The sequence below is a fragment of the Leptonychotes weddellii genome, unplaced genomic scaffold (assembly GCF_054177405.1).
Source record: "Leptonychotes weddellii isolate Sample4059 unplaced genomic scaffold, ASM5417740v2 HiC_scaffold_3719, whole genome shotgun sequence".
Taxonomy (NCBI): domain Eukaryota; kingdom Metazoa; phylum Chordata; class Mammalia; order Carnivora; family Phocidae; genus Leptonychotes; species Leptonychotes weddellii.
The window spans coordinates 1-11,253 of record NW_027974561.1 but is presented as its reverse complement, the minus strand read 5'-3'; the positions used below and the strand labels follow the sequence as shown (position 1 = coordinate 11,253).

At 43.6% G+C, this 11,253-nt stretch overlaps 1 protein-coding gene across 1 annotated transcript; it reads left to right on the top strand.

Annotated features, from left to right (window-relative positions):
• Positions 1-2,983: 2,983 nt before the first annotated feature.
• On the top strand, positions 2,984-8,321 carry LOC102744000 (optineurin-like). Its single transcript, XM_031022231.2, has 3 exons — positions 2,984-3,235; positions 5,880-5,953; positions 8,108-8,321. Exons 1-3 carry the CDS (start codon positions 2,999-3,001, stop codon positions 8,304-8,306), a joined length of 510 nt encoding a protein of 169 aa, XP_030878091.2. The 5' UTR covers positions 2,984-2,998; the 3' UTR covers positions 8,307-8,321.
• The last annotated feature ends 2,932 nt before the right edge of the window (positions 8,322-11,253 follow it).

Below are 11,253 nucleotides of genomic sequence, written 5' to 3'. Positions count from 1 at the left end.
GAGAGAGAGAGTGTACAAGCTGGGGGGAGGGGCAGAGGGACAAGCAGACTCCCCACTGAGCACAGAGCCCAACATGGGGCTCGATCCCAGAAACCCAAGATCATGACCGGAGCCGAAGTCAGATGCTTAACTGACTGGGCCACCCAGGTGCCCCAGAAAATATCTCACACTGTTTTCCTCCTGTGGCTTTTGGGATGTGAGCTGACAGTTGGCATCAGCCTGTTGGGGCCTATCACATTGAAGCCCAGAAAGAAGCTTCCAGAAGCAGTTTGTCTGCTTGAAATAGTTTATGTATGGGTTTTCCTAAAAAGTAGTAGAAGAAATTGAGAACAGAAGCTGGAGCTCTGGACAGCTTTTTTCAATGCAGAAACAAGCTATAAGCAGGACTCAGAAGAGAGTCCTTGGGACAGAGGACATGGGTACTTGGACAAAGAGACATTTATGGCTCTTTAAAACCCTTGGTCATCAGCTTTCTCCCCCAAAAATGTGCCTCCTAGGCCTCCCTATTGCCTCCCTGCCTCTTCTTTCATTTTTATTTCGTGGACCGGTTGAGGTGATCTGTAAAATTTAGGCTGTCATCTTCCTGACTTAAAGCTCTCACAGCTTTTGACTTTTCTCACTCTTGCTGACCCATCCTTGCTGCGGTCTCTCCAGAGAATCCCTCCAGCCACCAGGGCCTCTCACGTGTTCTGTGCCACACAACGAAAGAGAATAGGGAATTTCTTTTGGAGATCTGCCTTCTGATCTTCAGGGTGAGGCTGAGGCGTTCGCGGCTCTGTCCAATTTCACAGAATTATACATTATTATCATCTGTAGAGAGAACTTTTTAACTTTTAATGGTACAGATTGCTAGGCAGAGATCATTAGCTGGATGTTTCTTCTAGGATTATAAAATGCATGGTAGTCTGGGCAGATTTCCGGGACAGCAAGATGGAGACATACGGGTACACAAGGAGAGCTGTTGTGTTGCATGAAGGTCAATGGCGGGCCCTTGAAAGTGATGAAAGACAGTAACAAATCACGGAGTTGAGGTTGATCATAAATAAAAGGTGTGAGTTCTAGTCCAGGAAGGGAATGGAAAGAGTCGGTAGTAAAATGAAGAGATATTTAAAATATTATCTTGTGAGGTGTTTTATGGCCAAATAAATAGATTTGGAATTTCCCAAGGATAGTGAAGAGATCCTCACCCTTGTAAAAAAGAAAATTAACCTGACAAGTCTGAGATTCTAGGATCATGGCCTTATATCCCTCGTCCTCAGACACTTGCTTAAAACTCTGTTTCCTACTCTTACGCCAAGGTGGTTTTACAAAAATCCATTCTGGGGTGCCCGAGTGGTCAGTCAGTTGGGCATCTGACTCTTGATTTCCGCTCAGGTCATGATCTCGAGGTCGTGAGATTGAGCCCCACATCGGCTCTTAGGATTCTCTCTCTCCCTCCCTCCGCCCCTCCCCATCCCCACTAACATGCTCACTCTCTCTTAAAAAAAAAACCAAAAACCAGCAATTCTATAAAATGTCCTCAGAGGGGTCCAGCAGGAAAATGTGAAGATTCCTAATAGAGCATGGCCTTGCCCTTACCTGCTTGCTTCCTAGTTCCAGGCTAAGCAGTGCCTCTCCTTTGACTGTTTCCACCCCTTTCACAGTACATTTCTTTGGGATGAGTCATTACCAAGAGAGGATTCCCAGGCTGATAACCTTTCCTTGCACACCTAACTCTTCAGCTTCACAATGAGTTCTTTTCTCTCAGGCCTGTAGTCGTTTTCTGGCAAGGGAACGCTCCCAGTGAAGGAAGAGCATAATCTCAGTGGTGTGAGAGACGCTCCCATGCTGCATGTTAATACCTTTCCCTCCAGGTTTTAATATTTCATGGACCAGCTGGTTTATGCATGTCCTTTCTGATGCTTTTTGGTTCTACTAACAGCCTTTGGGTCTGTTTCTGGTTCCTTAGGAAATCTATCACGGAGATGGGTGTGCATATGTGCATGTTTGTGTGTGTGTGTGTATGTGTGTGTGTGTGTGTGTGAGAGAGAGAGAGAGAGAGAGAGAGAGAGAGGGAATTGTGTTGTAATTCTCTGATAATCTCAAGTATATATTTCTGGTGGCACCAGGCCCGTAAAAGCAATGAAGGTTTCCTGAGGAGGAAATCGAAGAGGCCTCGTAGGTCACAGCTGGAAGGGACCACAGAGACCACAAGGGACCACATTTCCCTTTCTAACCTGAGAAAATGGAGGCCAAGACATTAAGCAAATCCGCTCAGGGCGTCGTAACCAAGGATTAGCAGGGTGTGGACTGGAATCTGTTTTCTCTGCTCCCAAATGAAAACACTGCATCTAAACAGGCCCTTTCTCCTACGACTTTGTCATGTGCAGTGATTGTAACAAGAGGAACGCAACACGTACTTGGTGTTAGTGAAATAGAAATATTTGTTCTTCATGTTTATATAGGCTGAAATTTAATTTTTTTTTTTACTTTTAGTAGCAGCCTCTGAATTTTCAGTTTTCTTATTTCTCCCCGGGCTTACTTTTAGCAAACCTAAAAACACCAACATAGAGTATAACAGCCACCAGCCTGCATGCCTGAGAGAATTTTGGACTTTCCGTTGTCCTTTGCCATTCACGTATCAAGTAATGAAATGTCTTGGTGCTTTGGCTTCAAACAGTACATGACAAATATGGGGAAAGTAAGGGTAGGTCTGCCTTTGTGGGAGGAAAAAAAAAGGTGAGCTTTTTGTCCCTATTTTCTGAGGTTTTGGACGACAATTTACCAGTCTACCACTGTCAAAGTCTGATTGGTTATTTTCATATCAGATTATCCCATGTGCTGAGGAAGACTTTCTTTCTTGTCATGAGGTTATTTTAAGTTTCTATTGTTTGAATATAATAATGTAAAGTCTTCCATTTGAAGTGTTACATCAAAATATATCCCCAAGAGAAGGCTAGAATTTTCCTACCATAAAGCATAGCTGCCTTGCCAGTGGGTGTGGGGACACTTCGGTTTGATGACCAGGTGTGAGTTTGGTTCACTGATTCACCTTGTTTCTCGTCATTTCCAGGACCCCACTGGGGACTCCAGAGTGCCCAGGGCAGAAGCAGACCAGGAACTGGAACAGCTGAAGACCCAGGTGGCCTATCTCCAAGCTGAAAAGGCAGATCTGCTGGGGATTGTGTCAGAACTCCAGCTCAAGCTGAACTCGGGTGGCCCCCCTGAAGACTCCTTTGTTGAAATCAGGATAGCTGTGAGTGTCCTGGTTTTGATTTAGTTTTAAGCAAATTACAAAACCTCACCTAGACACCTAGATTACCACTATGTCTTTTCAACACACGGAAGCCAAACTGGGGGGTGGGGGGAGGAGGGGAGTTTCAGCATCGATATCACCAAGATAAATTGACTCTTGTTTTTAAGTATGACATAATCCTAGGGGCGCTTGAGTGGCTCAGCCAGTTAAGTGTCTGACTCTTGATTTCAGCTCAGGTCACGATCTTAGGGTCGTGAGATCCTGCTTGGAGCATGGAGCCTGCTTGGGATTCTCTCTCTCCCTCTGCTCCTACCCCTGCTCACGCACACGCGCTCTCTCTGTCTCGCTCTCAAAAAATAAAAAAAATATATATATACATATATATATATATAATACTCATGAGGGTTATCATGGCTGAAATGGAAGACTATTGATTACCTTTTATGACAAAAGAGATAGGGCTTTTTTCCCCCTCTTCCCATAGGTACTGACAAATCAGACATTTTGTGATCTAAAAAACCAAAACAGAAACATAAACTTTTTTTTTTAAAGATTTTATTTGACAGGGAGAGACAGCGAGAGAGGGAACACAAGCAGGGGGAGCGGGAGAGGGAGAAGCAGGCTTCCCGCTGAGCAAGGAGCCCGATGCGGGGCTCGATCCCAGGACCCTGGGATCATGACCTGAGCCGAAGGCAGACGCTTAACTGACTGAGCCACCCAGGTGCCCGAAACATAAACTTTTTCAGGCCAGGTCCTTAGCTGTGTCCAGCACTGCACTTAGGTGAGCAGACTCATGAGCAAATGCGGTAAACTGATGGCTTTAAAACACTTTTTAATAATAGAACCCTCTTTTCAAACAAGCCTTACAAGGAACCTTGGTTGGGCAGTGAAGAAAAGAAAGGGCAGAGACGCTGGGGTTGTGGTTGAGGGTTGACCTTGGCTTTGCCCCCACGTCTAACAGCAGCTGCCTGGGCACCTCCAGGAGCTGAGTGTGAAGCCCCCGGTGTCTGACACGTTTATGTGGAACTGAAAATGAAGTGAGCTCAGTGAAGTAGCGTGTGGTGGCCCGTTCCTGAGCACATGAGGAGCATCTGTTGGGGCCATATCTGGGTGTGCGGGCGGTCCTGCTCAAGAGCAGGGCAGGTAGATGAGCACAGAGGGGCCTCTCCTTCGTTGCTGCTCAAAGACACTGAATAGTGAGGGAGAAAAACACACAAGGATAAGATCTTCTGTGATACACACTGGCATTTTAGCTTTGTCAGACCGTACATATGACACAGGAAAAGAGATGGTGTCTCTGAGAGAGGAAAGTGGACCTTGTAGACAATGCGTGGGGAGCTTATAAAAAGCTGAACTCCTGGGCATGTTGGAATTATTCGCATGTGACTTTCCAGTACGTTTGCTGCACTGAAGAGTAGTAGGATGGGGAAATGGCAAAGTAGGAACTTTGCCACCCATGCTCCCTAATAAATCTTTGGGTGCATTCATAGCAGCCGAAATCAGGAGAATTAAAATACCAAATGGAAAGCACACTTTGCCAGAGTACCCTCTCTGCAGATGACCAAAGATTATGAAACGCAGGTTTGATCAAACAGCTTTCACCTTCTGCAAATACCTGGCAAAATTCAGGAAGGCCAAGGAGCGTATGAGAAGTTTCCAAAAGAGGCTTCTTCCTTTGGGGTGAATGGTTAACATAATCTGCTCCTTCACTGATCCGATGAGTGACAGTTATTTTTAGTGTAAACATGCTTTTCTTGCCTTGCTTCTGTGAACTGGAAAACACTGCCCAAGATTTAGGAAAAATGTACATGATCAGAATTATCTAGAACCATCTCTGTCCATGCGTTTTTGGAAGATTTTCCCGCTAGCTCATTGGAATATTAATGTCTTTCATATCATTTAACTGGTCTTGGACTTCTTGTTCCCTTAAGGGGCCCACGATGTATACAAATTTCTGCTAGGAGCTAACTTTGTGCTTTGTGAGCTCTGCCTACAGAAAGCAGCCTCTTTTTCAACATTGCTTCAGCAAGTTCTGACGTTTTGCATTTTAAAGGCCTGTGCAGGGAAGGTGTGTGGAGGCGGCACTAGCTGCATGTGACCTTCACTTGGGAGAGAAGGGAATGAGCTGCCAAGGAGAAGGAGGAGATAAGTTTTCATATGTTTGGGGTCAGGTTGGCTGTTCTGGATGAGAGACCAATCTTCACGCCTTGGCCTAGATATTTATAATCCTGACAGGGTGCGCAGGGTGAGGGAAGGCTAAATTCCCATTCCATTTCAGTGACCTCATTGAAACATCTCCCATTTAAATGTCAGTAGCTTCCTTGGGTTGCAGGTCATCCAGATCCATGATCTTACTGTCTTTTTCTCTCTCTCTCTTTTTTTAAGATTTTATTTATTTATTTGACAGAGAGAGACACAGCGAGAGAGGGAACACATGCAGGGGGAGTGGGAGAGGGAGAAGCAGGCTCCCCGCGGAGCAGGGAGCCCGATGCGGGGCTCGATCCCAGGACCCTGGGACCATGACCTGAGCCGAAGGCAGACGCTCAACGACTGAGCCACCCAGGCACCCCCTTTTTCTCTTTTGATAAAGAATTTGTCTTGTGGACATTATCATGGTAAAGCCCTTTCATTTCTGCCTTTATAGGAAGGAGAAGCAGATGTGGCGGTGAGAGAAATCAAGACGAGTCCTGGGCCCGCAAGAACTGATTCCATTGACACGTATGTGAAGACGGGCTAGGGCCGGCGGAGACACCTGTCGGGCAGTCTTGTCGCTTGCAGCTCGCCGCGGGGAGGTCAAACATCCTGGGCTGCAAAAGTCGATTCTTGCTAACTTAAGCCAGCACCTTTTTTTTTTTTTTTTTAAAGATTTTATTTATTTATTTGACAGAGAGAGAGAGAGCAGGAACACAAGCAGGGGGAGTGGGAAAGGGAGAAGCAGGCTTCCCGAGGAGCAGGGAGCCCAACGCGGGGCCCGATCCCACGACGCTGGGATCATGACCTGAGCCGAAGGCAGGCGCTTAACGACTGAGCCACCCAGGCGCCCCATGCCAGCACCTTTTAAGACCGTCCGGTTTGAATGGGATTTAGTGTTGTAGCCCAGGCTAGCAGAGAATAAAAACAGCATGTGGCGCCTCTGTAGACAAACTCAACCCTCCCCACTCTGTTTAGAGGTGTTTCATCTCCCATAAGATGAGAAGTGAAGACAAACTTGTTCTTAATCAAAAGACTCAGGCTTGCTAATTTGTTTACCGGTAGAGTTTGACCTGGCCTGGGCTGTCAAGCCCGATAAGTGGGATGTTATCATTTTGTCTTTCCTGCTCATTCCCGAGGATAAGCCCAGGTGACTGATCCTGGGTAATCTCCTCTAGTGAGGACTGGGAGTGCTCTGAGTCACTGTCTTACCCAGTGGCCAGAAGTCTTACCTGTGGAGTCTCAAGTTGACCTGTTCCAAGTAGACATTAGGAAGCAGACATCTTAAATGGCGGTGTGTGGGGCAGGGGGACGAGGGGCTTGGCAGAAGAGATGGCAGAGGAGCTGGGCATTCGAGACTCTCACCCGGAACCCTGTACACAGGTTACTGCTGGGTCAGTCTATTTGAAAGAGACTGTTATTACCGGAAAATTTCTCTAGGAATCTCTTCTGTCATAGGCTTTAAATACCTTTTTTTCTGTAACATGACGAATGTACTTATAAAACATGAAAATGGGCAGTTTTCTTTTTTCCCAATTATGCTCCCAAGCCCTTGCATCAGGGAGAAAATAAGTGTTAGATAATATTCTTTCATCAAACAGGGCATAAGTGAAAGTTGCACTTTGCTTAGTTAGCAGTCCCTCGGCTTTCCCCCCGACTGTTTTATTAATATCGAAAGACTTTTCTGGAAGTGGTGGGAAGGAAGAAGGCCCTGTTTGAAATTTCCAAGCCACTTCCTCCTCATTTATATCCACCTGCTAAAACCACTTCCTCTTTTAAGCCACAGGTTGGTTGGTTGGTGTTTTTTTTTAAGATCTTATTTTTAAGTAATCTCTACACCCGACATGGGGCTCGAACTCATGACCCCGAGATGAAGAGACACACACTCCTCTGACTGAGCCAGGCAGGAGCCCCGAGCCACAGTTAATGTTTTAATAACAGCTTTCTTACCTCGTTTGAAGGTGTGTTAAGGAGTCAGAGATTGATTTCTGGGTGCAGAGGTCGGAGTCGGGAACTGGGATTTAATCCCAGCTGTTTATGAGACGTGTGACCTTGGACATGAGCATCAGTGCGGTCACCCGGGAAGTGTAGCTGCCGTACCAGTGGTCCTGGTTTTGTTTGCCATCCCACCCCTTCTCGGTATAATCAGATTTCAAAATCAGGGAAAATATTTCACATACCAGCGGTGCCTACATTTCTCTGCTGTAATGATTTGAAATCAGAAACAAAAAGTGCTTTCTTCTCTTGACTTGAGAATATCAAGTTGAAGAAAGGCTGGCGGTCCGCATGTTGCCAGGCAGCACGCGTGTTCATGTACTTTGTATGACTGGTCCTCTTTGAGACTAGTTCTCTGGGGAGGCCGAGCACTGGAAACCAGGGCCACCTCTGTTCCCGGGGGTCCTGGGGTCTGATGTTGTGGGCACACTGGCTGTTTGGAGGAAGCGAGCATGTATAGTGCAAGGGGAGCCTACCGGAGAGCCCCCGCCCCTCTCCCCGGAGAGCGTGGAGGAGTGTGAGCCTGGTGGTCGCATGACCAGCTGCGTTTGGCCTGTAAATGAGAATTATTTGGAGAGTGTTCTGGGAAGCATTTCCTTTATGTTGGTGCCAGTTACGTTCGTAGACCCTTTGACATTTGTGTTTCGTGATGAAAACCTTTTTATCTTTATTCTGTTCTTGATGTAGGAACAAATCTACAGAAAGCTCCAGGAATTATTTGGAATTTGAGAAATTAACTGTGAGCCAGCTCCTTCTTTGTCTAAGGGAAGAAAGCCAGAAGGCGGAGAAGCTTGAAACTGCACTCAAGGAAGCCAACAAAAGGTACGGAATTGGTAACTTGAAATATGCATTCATTGCTTTTTTTTTAACAGCTTTATTGAGATAAAACTAAGACACCCGGTAATCCATCCATTTAAGGTATCCATTTCAGTACTGTTTAGAATATTCACAGTCATGTAGCCATTACCACATTATAATTTTGGAACATTGTTTTCACCAGATAAGAAACCCAGTTCCTGTCAACACTGATTCCTCATTCCTCCCAGCAGTCTGTCTTCTGTCTCCACAGATTTGCCTATTCTGGACATTTCATATAAATGGGACCATATAATATGTGGCCTTTTGTGGTTGACTAATTTTATGTAGCGTCATGTTTTCAGAGTTCATCCATGTTGTGGCACATACCAGTCCTTCACTTCCTTTTTGTTGCCAAATAATAGTCCATTGTGTGACTAGTCAGCATTTTACTTATATTCATCAGGTGGGGAACATTTTGGTTCCCACTTTTTGCCTGTTGTGAATAATGTTTGCTGTAAACATTCTTGCACAACTTCTTCTGTGGACATACTTTTTTTAATTTTCTGGGGGTATATACCCAGGAGTGGGATTGCTGGGTCATTGGCTCTGTGTGTTTAATAGTTTGAGGAACTACCAAACTGTTTTCTGCAGTGGCTGCGCCATTTTACATTTCTACCAGCAATGTATGAGGGTTCTACTTTTTTCCACATCCTCCTTCACACCTGTAATTGTCTGTCTTCTTGATTATAGCCATCCTCATGGGTCTAAAGTGGTGTCTCATTGTGATTTTGATTTCATTTTCCTAATGACTGATAATGTTGAGCATCTTTTCATGTTGATCATCTGTATATCTTCTTTGAAGAAATATCTATTGAAATCCTTTACCCATTTAAAAAAATTGGATTGCCTTTTTATTACTGAGTTATAAGAGTTCATTATATATTCCAGATGCAAATCCTTTATAAGGTATATGACTTGCAAATATTTTCTCCCATTCTGTGAATCACCTCTTTACCTCCTGGGTGCTATCATTGACAGCACAAAATTTTATTTTGATGTAGTCCATTTTATCTATTTTTCTTTTGTCACTTGTGCTTTTGGTGTTGTATCTAATGAACCGTTGACTTATCCAGGGTCACAACGATTCACTATGTTTTCTTCTAAAAGCTTTATAGTTTTAGCCCTTACATTTAGGTCTCTAAATGTATTTATTTATTTTTTTTTTTTTAATTTTTTTTTTTTATTTGAGACAGAGAGAATGAGAGACAGAGAGCATGAGAGGGAGGAGGGTCAGAGGGAGAAGCAGACTCCCTGCCGAGCAGGGAGCCCGATGTGGGACTCGATCCCTGGACTCCAGGATCATGACCTGAGCCGAAGGCAGTCGCTTAACCAACTGAGCCACCCAGGCGCCCTCTAAATGTATTTAAAGTTCATATGTCTGTATGGTGTGAGGTTGAGGTCCAACTTCATTCTTTTGTGTGTGGATATCCAGTCATCCTAACACCATTTGTTGAAAAGACCATTCTTTCCCTCAGTGAACTGCCTTGGCACCCTTGGTGTAAATCAGTTGGTCATGCATGTAAAGATTAATTTCTAAACCTTTAATTTTATTCCTTTGATCTATATGTTTATCCTTTGCTAATGCTACACTGTCTTGATTAGTACAGCTTTGTAGTAAATTTTGAAATCAGGAAGTCTGGGTTCTCCAACTTTGAAAGATTGTTTTGGCTATCCTGGGTTTCTTGTTTTTCTGTGTAAATCTTAGGATAAGTTTGTTAATTTCTGGAAAAAAAAAAAACAGCCAGCTGGGATTTTGTTAGGGATTACATTGAATCTGGAGTTCAGTTAATATTGTTCTTAACTATATTAAATCTTCTGATCCATGAAGGATAACCCATAGATTTAGTTAGGTCATCTGTAATGTATTTCAATGATGTTTTGTCATTTTTAATATACAGGTCTTAAACTACTTTTCGAAATTTGTTAGCACTGTTATACATGAAGTTGTTTTCTTAATTTCATGTTTGGAGTATTCTTTGCTAGTGTATAGAAATACTGCTGACTTTTTTGTATATTGTACATTGATCTTGTAGCCTGAAACCTTGCTAGAACTCATATATTAGCACTAATAGTTTTTTAGTGGGTTGCTTAGGATTTTCTTTATACAAGATCATGTCATCTGCAAAGGGGTAGTGTTACTTCTTCCTTACCAACAAGGGTACCTTGTATTTCTTTTTCTTGCACAATTTCCCTGGCTAGAATCTCTAGCACAATGTTAAGTACAAGTGGAGAAAGCAGACATGCTTGTCTTACTTAGGCGGGAGAGCCTTCAGCCTTTTCGCATCAAGTATGATGTTAGCTGCAAGTTTTCATAGATGCTTTTATCAGGTTGAGAAGCTCCCTTCTATTCCTAGTTTGTTGTAGTTTTTATTGTGAAGCGTTTTGGATTTTGTGAAATGCTTTTTCCATGTCTATGGGGATGATTAATGGTTTTTTAAACTTCTGTTAATATGATGTATTATAGTCATTGATTTTCAAGTGTTAAACCAACCTTTCATTCCTGGGTAAATCCCACTTGGTCATGATGTGTAATCCTTTCTATATGTGCTAGTTTAGATTACTAAAATTTTGTTAAGGATTTTTTGCATCTTTATTCATAAGGGGTATCAGCCCATAGTTTTCTTTCCTTGTAATGTCTTTGTCTGGTTTTGGTGTAAGGGAAATACTGGCCTCATAGAATATGGTATACATGTAAAAAGTGCATTTGCACAAAAATGTAAACACAAATTTACATGTATACCATAGAATATGGTATACATGTGAAAAGTGCATTTGCACACAAATTCATTGACTTCACAACTCTATAATATAGGTGAATTTTATGTGAAGTCAATGAATTTGTGTGCAAATGCATTTTTTAGAAATGCAAAATCCACGGGCGCCTGGGTGGCTCAGTTGGTTGAGCAACTGCCTTCAGCTCAGGTCATGATCCTGGAGTCCTGGGATCGAGTCCTACATCTGGCTCCCTGCTCAGC